General features: G+C 43.5%; 1 protein-coding gene across 3 annotated transcripts in view; it reads right to left on the reverse strand.

Moving 5' to 3' along the window:
- The window catches only part of shroom2a (shroom family member 2a), a 108088-nt gene that overhangs the window by 1250 nt on the left and 88428 nt on the right, over nucleotides 1-18410 (reverse strand). For all 3 annotated transcript variants that reach the window (XM_052468996.1, XM_052468994.1, XM_052468997.1), the window contains 3 exons: nucleotides 13486-14166; nucleotides 8795-8978; nucleotides 2169-2441 (listed from right to left, as the gene is read on the reverse strand). In XM_052468996.1, the coding sequence (XP_052324956.1) occupies nucleotides 2169-2441; nucleotides 8795-8978; nucleotides 13486-14166 (1138 nt within the window). The remainder of the gene's footprint in view (nucleotides 1-2168; nucleotides 2442-8794; nucleotides 8979-13485; nucleotides 14167-18410) is intronic.

The following is an 18410-nucleotide window of genomic DNA, read 5'->3' on the forward strand; positions in this document are numbered from 1 at the left end:
TGAAGTAGAGCTGAGAGGGGAGATAACATGTATCTGTTAATGAAGTAAATCTGAGAGGGGAGATAACATGTACACTATATATACAAAAGTATATGGACACCCCTTCAAATTAGTGGATTCGGTTATTTCAGCCTCACCCATTGCTGACAAGTATATCAAATCTGGCACACAGCTATTTCTTCTCCATAGACAAACATTGGCATTAGAATGGTCTTACAGAAGAGATCAGTGACTTTCAACGGGGCACTCAGTGACTTTCCAACAAGTCAATTCGTCAAATTTCCGCCCTGGTCTAACTGCTCCGGTCAACTGTAAGGGCTGTTATTGTGAAGTAGAAATGTCTAGGAGCAACAACAGCTCAGCCGCGAAGTGGTAGGCCACAAGCTCACAGACCGGGACTGCTGAGTGCTGAAGCGTGGAGCACGTAAAAATCGTCTGTCCTCGGTTGCAACACTCACTATTGAGTTCCAAACAGCCTCTGGAAGCAATGTCAGCACAATAACTGTTCGTCGGGAGCTTCATGAAATAGGTTTCCATCGCCGAGCAGCAGCAGCACACAAGCCTAAGATCACCATGTGCGTTGCCAAGCGACGGCTGGAGTGGTGTAAAGCTCACTGTCATTGGACTCTGGAGCGATGAATCACGCTTCACCATCTGGCAGTCCGACGGACTAATCTGGGTTTGGCGAATGCCAGGAGAACGCTACCTGCCCAAATGCATAGTGCCAACTGTAAAGTTTGGTGAAGGAGGAATAAAGGTCTGGGGCTGTTTTTCATGGTTCGGGCTAGGCCCCTTAGTTCCAGTGAAGGGAAATCTTAAATTCTTGGATATAGTGGGCGCTATTTTACATTTTGGATGAAAAACGTTCCTGTTTTAAACAAGATATTTTGTCACGAAAAGATGCTCAACTATGCATATAATTGACAGCTTTGGAAAGAAAACACTGACGTTTCCAAAACTGCAAAGATATTGTCTGTGAGTCCCACAGAACTGATATTACAGAAAAAACCCAGATAAAGATACAATCAGGAAGTGCCGCATTTTTTAAAACCGCCTCATGGCAATGACTCCTTATATGGCTGTGGAGGAGCTAGGAGTCAGCTTACCCTTTCCACGTTTTCCCCAAGGTGTCTGTAGCATTGTGACGTATTTGTAGGCATATCATTGGAAGATTGACCATAAGACACTACATCTACCAGGTGGTCGCTTGGTGTCCTCCGTCGCAATTATTGCGTCATCTCCAGCTGCAGTATTTTTCAGTTTGCCTCGGATGAGAAACCGACTGCCAGGAATGATTTTTCATCAAATAGAATTGTGAAAAACACCTTGAGGATTGATTCTAAACAACGTTTGCCATGTTTCTGTCGATATTATGGAGCTAATTTGGAAAAAGGTTTGGCGTTGTGTTGACTGCATATTCGTTTTTTTTTCTTAGCCAAACGTGATGAACAAAACGGAGCTATTTCTCTTACACAAATAATATTTTTGGAAAAAATTAACATTTGCTATCTAACTGAGAGTCTCGTCATTGAAAACATCCGAAGTTCTTCAAAGGTAAATTATTTTATTTGAATGCTTTCTTGTTTTTGTGAAAATGTTGCCTGCTGAATGCTAGGCTTAATGCTATGCTATCAATACTCTTACACAAATGCTTGTGTAGCTTTGGTTAAAGCATATTTTGAAAATCTGAGATGACAGTGTTGTTAACAAAAGGCTAAGCTTGTGTTTCAATATATTTATTTCATTTCATTTGCGATTTTCATGAATAGGAAACGTTGCGTTATGGTAATGAGCTTGAGGCTATGATTACGCTCCCGGATACGGGATTGCTCGACGCTAGAGGTTAAAGCTACAGCATACAAGTACATTCTAGACGATTCTGTGCTTCCAACTTCGTGGCAACAGTTTGGGGAAAGCCATTTCCTGTTTCAGCATGACAATGCCCCCGCGCAGGAAGCCTGGTCCGTACAGAAATAGTTTGTCGAGATTGGTGTGGAAGAACTTGACTGGCCTGCACAGAGCCCTGATCTCAACCAGCTCTAACCCACCCTCTCCCCTCCCCAACTCTAACCCACCTCTCCTCTCTAACTCATAATTTCCTCCCCCTCATCTCTCTCCTCCCCAGCTCTAACCCACCCTCTCCTCTTCTCTCCCCAACTCTAACTCACCCTCTCCTCAGGTGATGTACCATCCTCCAGGCTGTTGAGGGCGTTCTCCACTCTGGCCAGGCGTCCGGACAGGGACAGCAGCAGGCTGACCACTTTGTCCAGGTCTCCTATGAACATCCTGAACTTGTCCAGCTGGTTTGGCATACAGACCTGCTGCACCGTGGCCTCCACCTCCTCTCCTAGGGCGTTGTTATCACGGACATCCTCCTGAAGACTCTCCCTGGCCTCACGCAGCACCTGCAGCTTCCTGCTGAGAGAGTCCACCAGCTCCTGCTGCAGGACGAGAGGGAAAGGGTTAGAGGTCAGAGTTTAGGATCCTGACCTCACGCAGCACCTGCAGCTTCCTGCTGAGAGTCCATGAGCTCCTAGGAGGAGAGGGTTAGAGGTCAGAATCAGAGAATGGTTAGGGACAAAGAGGCAGTCAAGGGTGAAATAATCTCTCATCTCATTCAGAACCACTATACTATTTAATTTGATTGAACCTGTATTTAAAACAGGGAGTCACATTGAGATCTATTTTAAAAGATAGCCCTGTATACATTACAATATAAAGAATAATAAAACAATACAAACAATCAATCACATTCAACTACATAGAGGTCCTCAATCAATAATGTTAACTGCCTGAGTGGCACCAGCACATCTAACTGCAGTGTGCAGATAGTTTTTATGCTCCTCTGTGGAATAGACTGAAGGGATCTCTAGTGTTTTCCATTCCTGAGAACAGGTTTGGTAACTTATGATTCTTATCTTAATGAATGATGTTACACATGGAGGGAGTTTGTCAGATTGCTTTGTAAATAAATAAAAGAGAAAGCAGCTCTTAATAATAATAATAATAATATAATAATAAGCTCTTCTTACAGACAGCGAGGTCCAGCCCATATTTTATACCGACTACAATGATGAGCCTCATCTTCACTGTCCCTTTCCAACCTTCTTGAGGATGGCTCATTGTCAGGCTCAAAAAGACTCAAATTTGCTCAGATGACCAGCAATGTTTCAACCCTTGTATTTGTCAGCCTGTTGCGTGCTTTAGTGTGTGTTCCCAAACAAGGACCAGTTGCGCTCTGAGGCGGCTGATGTTGGTGGGATTTGGAGGATGATGGAGGCAACAGGGGAAAGAGCCTCAGATCCACAAAGTCCCTTCCACCAGGTGGCTGATGAGATATGTTGGAATGTCTACCATATTGCATCTCCATTCTAAAGTGATATGGCCATTTCTCGGAGAGACTCCTTCCCCTCCAGGAGACTGTTAAACATGATGACAACACCACCCCAACGGGTGTTGCTGGGCAGCTTCAATGTGGTGCTCTTATTCTTCTCACTTTGCTTGGTGAGGTAGATTGCTGCTATAACTTGATGAGCCTTCTCATACCTAACCATTTCCTTGGCTCTCTTGTAGAGTGTATCCATTGTTTTCAGTGCCATGATGTCCTTGAGGAGCAGATTCAATGCATGAGCAGCACAGCCAATGGATGTGATGTGAGGGTTGGACTCCTCCACTTTAGACCAAGCAGCCTTCATGTTCGCAGCATTGTCTGTCACCAGTGCAACTACCTTCTGTGGTCCAAGGTCATTGATGATTGCCTACAGCTCATCTGTAATGTAGATACTGGTTTGTCTGTTGTCCCTTGTGTCTGTGCTCTTGTAGAATACTGGTTGAGGGGTGGAGATGATGTAGTTAATTATTCCTTGCCCACAAACTTGCCATGGAAAAGAAAAAAGTTGTACATTAACCAAGGATTCAAGAACCTTAGCTAAACAAGGTAGTCTTGAAATGGAGTGATAGATGTCTACATCATTTGTATCCCCACCCTAATGGAGTGATAGATGTCTACATCATTTGTATCCCCACCCTAATGGAGTGATAGATGTCTACATCATTTGTATCCCCACCCTAATGGAGTGATAGATGTCTACATCATTTGTATCCCCACCCTAATGGAGTGATAGATGTCTACATCATTTGTATCCCCACCCTAATGGAGTGAGAGATGTCTACATCATTTGTATCCCCACCCTAATGGAGTGAGAGATGTCTACATCATTTGTATCCCCACCCTAATGGAGTGATAGATGTCTACATCATTTGTATCCCCACCCTAATGGAGTGAGAGATGTCTACATCATTTGTATCCCCACCCTAATGGAGTGATAGATGTCCAGGTCATTTGTATCCCCACCCTAATGGAGTGAGAGATGTCTACATCATTTGTATCCCCACCCTAATGGAGTGATAGATGTCTACATCATTTGTATCCCCACCCTAATGGAGTGAGAGATGTCTACATAATTTGTATCCCCACCTTAATGGAGTGATAGATGTCTACATCATTTGTATCCCCACCCTAATGGAGTGATAGATGTCCAGATCATTTGTATCCCCACCCTAATGGAGTGATAGATGTCTACATCATTTGTATCCCCACCCTAATGGAGTGAGAGATGTCTACATAATTTGTATCCCCACCCTAATGGAGTGAGAGATGTCGACATCATTTGTATCCCCACCCTAATGGAGTGATAGATGTCCAGATCATTTGTATCCCCACCCTAATGGAGTGATCGATGTCTACATCATTTGTATCCCCACCCTAATGGAGTGATCGATGTCTACCTCATTTGTATCCCCACCCTAATGGAGTGATAGATGTCTACCTCATTTGTATCCCCACCCTAATGGAGTGAGAGAAGGGGAGAGAAGAAGAGACATAACCCTTCAGTGACCTAACAGCTTTCCAAAATGTAGCTGGGTTCCCTGTACATTCAAATAGGGTATTTACATAATAATCTGATTTTGCTTTTTTAACTAGTTTTACATACAGATTTCTCAAATCACCTGAAAGACTGCCAGTCTGGGCCCGAGTCTGTGAATCTAGCTTTGGCCCAGGCAGCATCTCTGTTGTGTATGACTTCAGATAGCTCTGAACTGAACCAAGGACAATACCTACTTTTAATTCTCAGTTTATGACCAATGCTGGTCAATAGTGGCATGTTTGTGGTCTTAGGTAAACAAACCATGATTCACCAAATGTTCCCTGCCCAACTGTAAATGAGTGCAGCAGTTACAGAGGTCTGTTACAGTAGAACACAGAGTTAGGGTTAGATGTCTGTTATAGTAGAACACAGAGTTAGGGTTAGATGTCTGTTACAGTAGAACACAGAGTTGGGGTTAGATGTCTGTTATAGTAGAACACAGAGTTAGGGTTAGATGTCTGTTATAGTAGAACACAGAGTTAGGGTTAGATGTCTGTTATAGTAGAACACAGAGTTAGGGTTAGATGTCTGTTATAGTAGAACACAGAGTTAGGGTTAGATGTCTGTTACAGTAGAACACAGAGTTAGATGTCTGTTACAGTAGAACACAGAGTTAGGGTTAGATGTCTGTTATAGTAGAACACAGAGTTAGGGTTAGACGTCTGTTATAGTAGAACACAGAGTTAGGGTTAGATGTCTGTTATAGTAGAACACAAAGTTGGGGTCAGATGTCTGTTACAGTAGAACACATAGTTAGGGTCAGATGTCTGTTATAGTAGAACACAGAGTTAGGGTTAGATGTCTGTTATAGTAGAACACAGAGTTGGGGTTAGATGTCTGTTATAGTAGAACACAGAGTTGGGGTTAGATGTCTGTTATAGTAGAACAGAGTTAGGGGTAGATGTCTGTTATAGTAGAACACAGAGTTAGGGGTAGATGTCTGTTATAGTAGAACACAGAGTTAGGGTTAGATGTCTGTTATAGTAGAACAGAGTTAGGGTTAGATGTCTGTTATAGTAGAACACAGAGTTAGGGTTAGATGTCTGTTATAGTAGAACACAGAGTTAGATGTCTGTTATAGTAGAACACAGAGTTAGGGTTAGATGTCTGTTATAGTAGAACAGAGTTAGGGTTAGATGTCTGTTATAGTAGAACAGAGTTAGGGTTAGATGTCTGTTATAGTAGAACAGAGTTAGGGTTAGATGTCTGTTATAGTAGAACACAGAGTTGGGGTTAGATGTCTGTTATAGTAGAACACATAGTTAGGGTTAGATGTCTGTTATAGTAGAACACAGAGTTAGGGTTAGATGTCTGTTATAGTAGAACACAGAGTTAGGGTTAGATGTCTGTTATAGTAGAACACAGAGTTAGGGTTAGATGTCTGTTATAGTAGAACAGAGTTAGGGTTAGATGTCTGTTATAGTAGAACAGAGTTAGGGTTAGATGTCTGTTATAGTAGAACAGAGTTAGGGTTAGATGTCTGTTATAGTAGAACACAGAGTTGGGGTTAGATGTCTGTTATAGTAGAACACATAGTTAGGGTTAGATGTCTGTTATAGTAGAACACAGAGTTAGGGTTAGATGTCTGTTATAGTAGAACACAGAGTTAGGGTGAGATGTCTGTTATAGTAGAACACAGAGTTAGGGTCAGATGTCTGTTATAGTAGAACACAGAGTTAGGGTTAGATGTCTGTTATAGTAGAACACAGAGTTAGGGTTAGATGTCTGTTATAGTAGAACACAGAGTTAGGGTTAGATGTCTGTTATAGTAGAACAGAGTTAGGGTTAGATGTCTGTTATAGTAGAACACAGAGTTAGGGTTAGATGTCTGTTATAGTAGAACACAGAGTTAGGGTTAGATGTCTAGCTACAGAGGTCTGTTATAGTAGAACACAGAGTTAGGGTTAGATGTCTGTTATAGTAGAACAGAGTTAGGGTTAGATGTCTGTTATAGTAGAACACAGAGTTAGGGTTAGATGTCTGTTATAGTAGAACAGAGTTAGGGTTAGATGTCTGTTATAGTAGAACACAGAGTTAGGGTTAGATGTCTGTTATAGTAGAACACAGAGTTAGGGTTAGATGTCTGTTATAGTAGAACACAGAGTTAGGGTTAGATGTCTGTTATAGTAGAACACAGAGTTAGGGTTAGATGTCTAGCTACAGAGGTCTGTTATAGTAGAACACAGAGTTAGGGTTAGATGTCTGTTATAGTAGAACAGAGTTAGGGTTAGATGTCTGTTATAGTAGAACACAGAGTTAGGGTTAGATGTCTGTTATAGTAGAACACAGAGTTAGGGTTAGATGTCTGTTATAGTAGAACACAGAGTTAGGGTTAGATGTCTGTTATAGTAGAACACAGAGTTAGGGTTAGATGTCTGTTATAGTAGAACACAGAGTTAGGGTTAGACGTCTGTTACAGTAGAACACATAGTTAGGGTTAGATGTCTGTTATAGTAGAACACAGAGTTAGATGTCTGTTATAGTAGAACACAGAGTTGGGGTTAGATGTCTGTTACAGTAGAACACAGAGTTAGATGTCTGTTATAGTAGAACACAGAGTTAGGGTTAGATGTCTGTTATAGTAGAACACAGAGTTAGGGTCAGATGTCTGTTATAGTAGAACACATAGTTAGGGTTAGATGTCTAGCTACAGAGGTCTGTTATAGTAGAACACAGAGTTAGGGTTAGATGTCTGTTATAGTAGAACAGAGTTAGGGTTAGATGTCTGTTATAGTAGAACACAGAGTTGGGGTTAGATGTCTGTTATAGTAGAACACAGAGTTAGGGTTAGATGTCTGTTATAGTAGAACAGAGTTAGGGTTAGATGTCTGTTATAGTAGAACACAGAGTTAGGGTTAGATGTCTGTTATAGTAGAACACAGAGTTAGGGTTAGATGTCTGTTACAGTAGAACACATAGTTAGGGTTAGATGTCTGTTATAGTAGAACACAGAGTTAGATGTCTGTTATAGTAGAACACAGAGTTGGGGTTAGATGTCTGTTACAGTAGAACACAGAGTTAGATGTCTGTTATAGTAGAACACAGAGTTAGGGTTAGATGTCTGTTATAGTAGAACACAGAGTTAGGGTCAGATGTCTGTTATAGTAGAACACATAGTTAGGGTTAGATGTCTAGCTACAGAGGTCTGTTACAGTAGAACACAGAGTTAGGGTTAGATGTCTGTTATAGTAGAACAGAGTTAGGGTTAGATGTCTGTTATAGTAGAACACAGAGTTAGATGTCTGTTATAGTAGAACACAGAGTTAGATGTCTGTTATAGTAGAACACAGAGTTAGATGTCTGTTATAGTAGAACACAGAGTTAGGGTCAGATGTCTGTTATAGTAGAACACAGAGTTAGGGTTAGATGTCTGTTATAGTAGAACACAGAGTTAGGGTTAGATGTCTGTTATAGTAGAACACAGAGTTAGGGTTAGATGTCTGTTATAGTAGAACACAGAGTTAGGGTTAGATGTCTGTTATAGTAGAACACAGAGTTAGGGTTAGATGTCTGTTATAGTAGAACACAGAGTTAGGGTTAGATGTCTGTTATAGTAGAACACAGAGTTAGGGTCAGATGTCTGTTATAGTAGAACACAGAGTTAGGGTTAGATGTCTGTTATAGTAGAACACAGAGTTAGGGTTAGATGTCTGTTATAGTAGAACACAGAGTTAGGGTTAGATGTCTGTTATAGTAGAACACAGAGTTAGGGTTAGACGTCTGTTATAGTAGAACACAGAGTTAGGGTCAGATGTCTGTTATAGTAGAACACATAGTTAGGGTTAGATGTCTGTTATAGTAGAACACAGAGTTAGGGTTAGACGTCTAGCTACAGAGAGCATTACAGTAAAGAGGGCTCTTGGTACCTTTTTATTGGCCAGGTCGTGGTCTAACTCATCCGCTGACTCCTCCTCCAGCTCCTCCTCTAGCCCCTCCCTCTCCTGCATGTCTTTCAGCTTGATCAGAAGCTCAGCCTTTGGTGCCGACGTGCTGTAATAGGTGGAGCTGGTCCCCAAAGAAACTGCTGCCGTTACACTGTCCTCCTCACTCCTGGAATAAGAGATGGACTCAGTTAGAACACAAGTATACACACACAAACTGGAAATTAGATTTGTGGGACTGAGCTGCAATTCAAAACTTCACCATCGGGTGGCTAAATTCCCCCTTTACTTTGAATGATGTCATTCTCATGAGATGTTATTACTAACACAAATCAAACCTCTTAAAACACTTGAATATTATAATCCAGCTCCCACTATGAGAAGACTTTTATAATCCAGCTCCCACTATGAGAAGACTTTTATAATCCAGCTCCCACTATGAGAAGACTTTTACAATCCAGCTCCCACTATGAGAAGACTTTTATAATCCAGCTCCCACTATGAGACGGAAGACTATTATAATCCAGCTCCCACTATGAGAAGAATATTATAATCCAGCTCCCACTATGAGACTGAATACTTTTATAATCCAGCTCCCACTATGAGAAGACTTTTACAATCCAGCTCCCACTATGAGAATACTTTTATAATCCAGCTCCCACTATGAGAAGACTTTTATAATCCAGCTCCCACTATGAGAAGACTTTTACAATCCAGCTCCCACTATGAGAAGACTTTTATAATCCAGCTCCCACTATGAGAAGACTTTTACAATCCAGCTCCCACTATGAGAAGACTATTATAATCCAGCCCCCACTATGAGAAGACTTTTATAATCCAGCTCCCACTATGAGAAGACTTTTATAATCCAGCTCCCACTATGAGAAGACTTTTACAATCCAGCTCCCACTATGAGAAGACTTTTATAATCCAGCTCCCACTATGAGAAGACTTTTACAATCCAGCTCCCACTATGAGAAGACTCCCATTATAATCCAGCCCCACTATGAGAAGACTTTTATAATCCAGCTTTATCCCACTATGAGAAGACTTTTATAATCCAGCTCCCACTATGAGAAGACTTTTATAATCCAGCTCCCACTATGAGAAGACTATTATAATCCAGCTCCCACTATGAGAAGACTTTTATAATCCAGCCCCCACTATGAGAAGACTTTTATAATCCAGCTCCCACTATGAGACGGAAGACTTTTATAATCCAGCTCCCACTATGAGAAGACTTTTATAATCCAGCTCCCACTATGAGACTGAAGACTTTTATAATCCAGCTCCCACTATGAGACGGAAGACTATTATAATCCAGCTCCCACTATGAGACTGAATACTTTTATAATCCAGCTCCCACTATGAGACGGAAGACTATTATAATCCAGCTCCCATTATGAAATGGAAGACTATTATAATCCAGCTCCCACTATGAGAAGAATATTATAATCCAGCTCCCACTACGAGACGGAAGACTATTATAATCCAGCTCCCACCTTGAGACGTAAAACTATTATAATCCAGCTCCCACTATGAGACGGAAGACTATTATAATCCAGCTCCCACTATGCGACAGAAGGCTATAATAATCCAGCTCCCACTATGAGATGGAAGACTATTATAATCCAGCTCCCATTATGAGACGGAAGACTATTATAATCCAGCTCCCACTATGCGACAGAAGACTATTATAATCCGGCTCCCACTATGAGACGGAAGACTATTATAATCCAGCTCCCACTATGAGACGGAAGACTATTATAATCCAGCTCCCACTATGAGACGGAAGACTATTATAATCCAGCTCCCACTATGAGACGGAAGACTATTATAATCCAGCTCCCACTATGAGACGGAAGACTATTATAATCCAGCTCCCACTATGAGACGGAAGACTATTATAATCCAGCTCCCACTATGAGACGGAAGACTATTATAATCCAGCTCCCACTATGCGACAGAAGACTATTATAATCCAGCTCCCACTATGAGACGGAAGACTATTATAATCCAGCTCCCACTATGAGACGGAAGACTATTATAATCCAGCTCCCACTATGAGACGGAAGACTATTATAATCCAGCTCCCACTATGAGACGGAAGACTATTATAATCCAGCTCCCACTATGAGACGGAAGACTATTATAATCCAGCTCCCACTATGAGACGGAAGACTATTATAATCCAGCTCCCACTATGAGACGGAAGACTATTATAATCCAGCTCCCACTATGAGACGGAAGACTATTATAATCCAGCTCCCACTATGAGACGGAAGACTATTATAATCCAGCTCCCACTATGAGACGGAAGACTATTATAATCCAGCTCCCACTATGAGACGGAAGACTATTATAATCCAGCTCCCACTATGAGACGGAAGACTATTATAATCCAGCTCCCACTATGAGACGGAAGACTATTATAATCCAGCTCCCACTATGAGACGGAAGACTATTATAATCCAGCTCCCACTATGCGACAGAAGACTATTATAATCCAGCTCCCACTATGAGACGGAAGACTATTATAATCCAGCTCCCACTATGAGACGGAAGACTATTATAATCCAGCTCCCACTATGCGACAGAAGACTATTATAATCCAGCTCCCACTATGAGATGGAAGACTATTATAATCCAGCTCCCACTATGCGACAGAAGGCTATAATAATCCAGCTCCCACTATGAGATGGAAGACTATTATAATCCAGCTCCCATTATGAGACGGAAGACTATTATAATCCAGCTCCCACTATGCGACAGAAGACTATTATAATCCGGCTCCCACTATGTGAAGGAATACTATAAGGGTTAGTTAAGGAGTAGGTAACAGTTAAATTAGCGTTAGGTATGGGGTAGGGTTAGGTAACAGTTAAATTAGTGTTAGGTATGGGGTAGGGTTAGTTAAAGAGTAGGGTTAGTTAAAGAGTAGGGTTAGTTAAAGAGTAGGGTTAGTTAAAGAGTAGGGTTAGGTAACAGTTAAATTAGCGTTAGGTATGGGGTAGGGTTAGGTAACAGTTAAATTAGTGTTAGGTATGGGGTAGGGTTAGTTAAAGAGTAGGGTTAGTTAAAGAGTAGGGTTAGTTAAAGAGTAGGGTTAGTTAAAGAGTAGGGTTAGGTAACAGTTAAATTAGCGTTAGGTATGGGGTAGGGTTAGGTAACAGTTAAATTAGCGTTAGGTATGGGGTAGGGTTAGTTAAAGAGTAGGGTTAGTTATAGAGTAGGGTTAGATAAGAGTTAAATTAGCGTTAGGTATGGGGTAGGGTTAGTTAAAGAGTAGAGTTAGGTAACAGTTAAATTAGCGTTAGGTAACAGTTAAATTAGCGTTAGGTATGGGGTAGGGTTAGGTAACAGTTAAATTAGCGTTAGGTATGGGGTAGGGTTAGTTAAAGAGTAGGGTTAGGTATGGGGTAGGGTTAGTTAAAGAGTAGAGTTAGGTAACAGTTAAATTAGCGTTAGGTATGGGGTAGGGTTAGTTAAAGAGTAGGGTTAGTTATAGAGTAGGGTTAGATAAGAGTTAAATTAGCGTTAGGTAACAGTTAAATTAGCGTTAGGTAACAGTTAAATTAGCGTTAGGTATGGAGTAGGGTTAGTTAAAGAGTAGGGTGAGGTAACAGTTAAATTAGTGTTAGGTATGGGGTAGGGTTAGTTAAAGAGTAGGGTTAGGTATGGGGTAGGGTTAGTTAAAGAGTAGAGTTAGGTAACAGTTAAATTAGCGTTAGGTATGGGGTAGGGTTAGTTAAAGAGTAGGGTTAGGTAACAGTTAAATTAGCGTTAGGTATGGGGTAGGGTTAGTTAAAGAGTAGGGCTAGGTAACAGTTAAATTAGCGTTAGGTAACAGTTAAATTAGCGTTAGGTATGGGGTAGGGTTAGTTAAAGAGTAGGGTTAGGTATGGGGTAGGGTTAGTTAAAGACTAGGGTTAGGTAACAGTTAAATTAGCGTTAGGTATGGGGTAGGGTTAGTTAAAGAGTAGGGTTAGGTATGGGGTAGGGTTAGTTAAAGAGTAGAGTTAGGTAACAGTTAAATTAGCGTTAGGTATGGGGTAGGGTTAGTTAAAGAGTAGAGTTAGGTAACAGTTAAATTAGCGTTAGGTATGGGGTAGGGTTAGTTAAAGAGTAGGGTTAGGTAACAGTTAAATTAGCGTTAGGTATGGGGTAGGGTTAGTTAAAGAGTAGGGTTAGTTAAAGAGTAGGGTTAGGTAACAGTTAAATTAGCGTTAGGTATGGGGTAGGGTTAGTTAAAGAGTAGGGTTAGGTAACAGTTAAATTAGCGTTAGGTATGGGGTAGGGTTAGTTAAAGAGTAGGGTTAGTTAAGGAGTAGGGTTAGGTAACAGTTAAATTAGCGTTAGGTATGGGGTAGGGTTAGTTAAAGAGTAGGGTTAGTTAAGGAGTAGGGTTAGGTAACAGTTAAATTAGCGTTAGGTATGGGGTAGGGTTAGTTAAAGAGTAGGGTTAGGTAACAGTTAAATTAGCGTTAGGTATGGGGTAGGGTTAGTTAAAGAGTAGGGTTAGTTAAGGAGTAGGGTTAGGTAACAGTTAAATTAGCGTTAGGTAGGGGCAGGTGTTAAGAGTTAAGGCCGTCATTGAAAATAGGAATTTGTTCTTAACTGACTTGCCTAGTTAAATAAAGGTAAAAAAACATATTAAAAAAAGAGCAGTAACTGACCTGTCCTCTGAAGGCCGTGGTGAGGAGTGTTTGAGGGACACCGTCCTCCTCTCCTTCCCCTCCAGCAGCACTTCTCCCTGGGGGAAGAGTCCCTCCATCAGGTCCATGGTGGTCCTCCTCCAGCTCTTATCCAAGATGTCAGCTAGGGACCGATCCTTATTCATGATGTCTCTGGCCAGCTGCTCTGTCTTCACATCCTCCTCAGAGTGGGGGAGGGGGACGGGAGGGGACACGCAGTTACCGCTGGGGGGCTCTGGGCCTGAGGTGGTCTGTCGGCTGGGTGGGGATGTGGCCAGGACTGCCATTTGGCTGTTGTGGACCCTGAGAGGACACATGTGTGTGTCTCTGTGTTGCTCCAGGTCCATCTCAGGGGTTTGGTAAGGGGGTGGGGGTGTAGGCAGTTCTGGGGCTGGGTAACTGGGTGGGGCCAGTGTCTTCTCTCTCTCTGGCCCCTGGTCCCTCTGCCGGCTGTAGGCACAGAACAGAGAGTAGGACTGTTCCGGGGCCCCTGAGGTCCCCAGGCTGCTGAGGGGGACCAGACTGGGCCCCTGGGCTTCTTCCACTGTGGAGTGACTGTGATGCACCAGGTACTGTCGGCTCTCCTTCTCCTTCTCGCTCTCTGAGTGAATGATCTTTATAGGAACCTTCCTCACACTGGTTGGCTCGATCACATTCTCCATCCTAGAATCATCACAGACATACACAGATGGAGAAAGGGGGGGAGAGGGACAACCCAGAGAGAACATGGAACAGGTCAACCCAGAGAGAACATGGAACAGGATGCCCCAAAAAGTCAAAAAGCTGTTGTAACAAATGTTCCTCAGAAAGGAGCTGAACTACAGTCATTCTACCATCCAGTGGCTGATTGTCACATGACTCTGTGCCCAACATCCTGGCTATGCTAAGAGGCTGTGGTGCTCCTCCCCTCACCCCTAAACCTGCATGGCTGGATTGTCCCGTACGCCACAGAGCTCTCTTCTCTACAGATGATATCAATTATGTTTCAACTCAGAGTTGCAACAAACGGCCTCTGTAACAGATCACGTCGGTCTGCTCTGGAAAGGCATCAGATCTAGGCTGTTGAACTATGCTGCTACTGCGTTGGAAGAGTTATTCACATGGTAATGCTGCTGGATGGAGACAATCAATAAGAGCCATTGTACAGAGAGACTGAGGAGAAGAGGAGCAGACCAGTCACTACCGACTACTACATACCACTACCGACTACTACAGACTACTGAGAAGAGGAGCAGACCAGTCAATACCGACTACTACATACCACTACCGACTACTACAGACTACTGAGAAGAGGAGCAGACCAGTAACTAGACTACTACATACCACTACAGACTACTGAGAAGAGGAGCAGACCAGTAACTAGACTACTACATACCACTACAGACTACTGAGAAGAGGAGCAGACCAGTAACTAGACTACTACATACCACTACAGACTACTGAGAAGAGGAGCAGACCAGTCACTACAGACTACTGAGAAGAGGAGCAGACCAGTCAATACCGACTACTACAGACTACTGAGAAGAGGAGCAGACCAGTCACTACCGACTACTACATACCACTACAGACTACTGAGAAGAGGAGCAGACCAGTAACTACCGACTACTACATACCACTACAGACTACTGAGAAGAGGAGCAGACCAGTAACTAGACTACTACATACCACTACAGACTATTGAGAAGAGGAGCAGACCAGTAACTAGACTACTACATACCACTACAGACTACTGAGAAGAGGAGCAGACCAGTAACTAGACTACTACATACCACAACCGACTACTGAGAAGAGGAGCAGACCAGTAACTAGACTACTACATACCACAACCGACTACTGAGAAGAGGAGCAGACCAGTAACTAGACTACTACATACCACTACAGACTACTGAGAAGAGGAGGAGACCAGTAACTAGACTACTACATACCACTACAGACTACGAAGAGGACCAGACCAGTAACTAGACTACTACATACCACTACAGACTACTGAGAAGAGGAGCAGACCAGTAACTACCGACTACTACATACCACTACAGACTACTGAGAAGAGGAGCAGACCAGTAACTAGACTACTACATACCACTACAGACTACTGAGAAGAGGAGCAGACCAGTAACTAGACTACTACATACCACTACAGACTACTGAGAAGAGGAGCAGACCAGTCACTACCGACTACTACATACCACTACAGACTACTGAGAAGAGGAGCAGACCAGTAACTAGACTACTACATACCACTACAGACTACTGAGAAGAGGAGCAGACCAGTAACTATACCACTACAGACTACTGAGAAGAGGACCAGACCAGTAACTAGACTACTACATACCACTACAGACTACTGAGAAGAGGAGCAGACCAGTAACTAGACCACTACAGACTACTGAGAAGAGGAGCAGACCAGTAACTAGACTACTACATACCACTACAGACTACTGAGAAGAGGAGCAGACCAGTCACTACCGACTACTACATACCACTAGAGACTAATGAGAAGAAGAGCAGACCAGTCACTACAGACTACTGAGAAGAGGAGCAGACCAGTAACTACCGACTACTACATACCACTACAGACTACTGAGAAGAGGAGCAGACCAGTAACTAGACTACTACATACCACTACAGACTACTGAGAAGAGGAGCAGACCAGTAACTAGACTACTACATACCACTACAGACTACTGAGAAGAGGAGCAGACCAGTAACTAGACTACTACATACCACTACAGACTACTGAGAAGAGGAGCAGACCAGTAACTAGACTACTACATACCACTACAGACTACTGAGAAGAGGAGCAGACCAGTAACTAGACTACTACATACCACTACAGACTACTGAGAAGAGGAGCAGACCAGTAACTAGACTACTACATACCACTACAGACTACTGAGAAGAGGAGCAGACCAGTAACTAGACCACTACATACCACTACAGACTACTGAGAAGAGGAGCAGACCAGTCACTACCGACTACTACATACCACTACAGACTACTGAGAAGAGGAGCAGACCAGTCACTACCGACTACTACATACCACTACAGACTACTGAGAAGAGGAGCAGACCAGTAACTACCAACTACTACATACCACTACAGACTACTGAGAAGAGGACCAGACCAGTAACTAGACTACTACATACCACTACAGACTACTGAGAAGAGGAGCAGACCAGTCACTACCGACTACTACATACCACTACAGACTTGGTTGACCTGAAGTTGGTACTAAATGCTGGGAAAACCAAGTACATGTTATTTTCCAAATCATGTAATAATGTAGCTGATGACTTGTGCATAAGTACGTTAGATGGTGCCCTCATTGATCGTGTCTCCGCCTATAAATATCTGGGCATCTGGATTGACAAAAAGCTATCTATTAAAAAGCATGTTGACGAGTTAGTCAAGAAATGAAAAATTAAGTTGGTCGTCTTCTATAGGAACAGGGCCTTTCATTAAATAGTAGAAAACAGATAATTCAGTCTACATGTATTCCCGTTGTATATAATATCACCATAATCTACATGAGTGCAGCTACCAGTGTTTTGAAGCATCTGACAAACATGCCACTCACCGCTGCATCCTTTATCATGAAGCAGTTAGCAGACCGGGGAGTTAGCAGACCGGGGAGCTAGTAGACCGGGGAGTTAGCAGACCGGGGAGTTAGTAGACCGGGGAGCTAGTAGACCGGGGAGTTAGCAGACCGGGGAGTTAGCAGACCGGGGAGCTAGTAGACCGGGGAGCTAGTAGACCGGGGAGTTAGTAGACCGGGGAGTTAGTAGACCGGGAGTTAGCAGACCGGGAGTTAGCAGACCGGGGAGTTAGCAGACCGGGGAGTTAGTAGACCGGGGAGTTAGTAGACCGGGGAGTTAGTAGACCGGGGAGCTAGTAGACCGGGGAGCTAGCAGACCGGGGAGCTAGTAGACCGGGGAGCTAGTAGACCGGGGAGCTAGCAGACCGGGGAGTTAGTAGACCGGGGAGTTAGCAGACCGGGGAGTTAGTAGACCGGGGAGTTAGTAGACCGGGGAGCTAGTAGACCGGGGAGCTAGTAGACCGGGGAGTTAGTAGACCGGGGAGCTAGTAGACCGGGGAGTTAGTAGACCGGGGAGCTAGCAGACCGGGGAGTTAGTAGACCGGGGAGTTAGTAGACCGGGGAGCTAGTAGACCGGGGAGCTAGTAGACCGGGGAGTTAGTAGACCGGGGAGTTAGTAGACCGGGGAGTTAGTAGACCGGGGAGCTAGTAGACCGGGGAGTTAGTAGACCGGGGAGCTAGTAGACCGGGGAGTTAGCAGACCGGGGAGTTAGTAGACCGGGAGTTAGTAGACCGGGAGTTAGTAGACCGGGAGTTAGTAGACCGGGAGTTAGTAGACCGGGAGTTAGTAGACCGGGAGTTAGTAGACCGGGAGTTAGTAGACCGGGAGTTAGTAGACCGGGAGTTAGTAGACCGGGAGTTAGTAGACCGGGAGTTAGTAGACCGGGAGCTAGTAGACCGGGAGTTAGTAGACCGGGAGTTAGTAGACCGGGAGTTAGCAGACCGGGAGTTAGTAGACCGGGGAGTTAGTAGACCGGGAGTTAGTAGACCGGGAGTTAGTAGACCGGGAGTTAGTAGACCGGGAGCTAGTAGACCGGGAGCTAGTAGACCGGGAGCTAGTAGACCGGGAGTTAGTAGACCGGGAGTTAGCAGACCGGGGAGTTAGCAGACCGGGGAGTTAGCAGACCGGGGAGTTAGCAGACCGGGGAGTTAGTAGACCGGAGAGTTAGCAGACCGGGGAGTTAGTAGACCGAACATGCTGATAAATTGTGTCCAAGGGCTTCAAAACACTGGTAGCTGCACTCATGTAGATTATGGTGATATTATATACAACGGGAATACATGTAGACTGAATGATCTGTTTTCTACTATT

This window comes from Oncorhynchus keta, chromosome 1 (genome assembly GCF_023373465.1).
Source record: "Oncorhynchus keta strain PuntledgeMale-10-30-2019 chromosome 1, Oket_V2, whole genome shotgun sequence".
In the NCBI taxonomy this organism is placed as follows: Eukaryota; Metazoa; Chordata; class Actinopteri; order Salmoniformes; family Salmonidae; genus Oncorhynchus; species Oncorhynchus keta.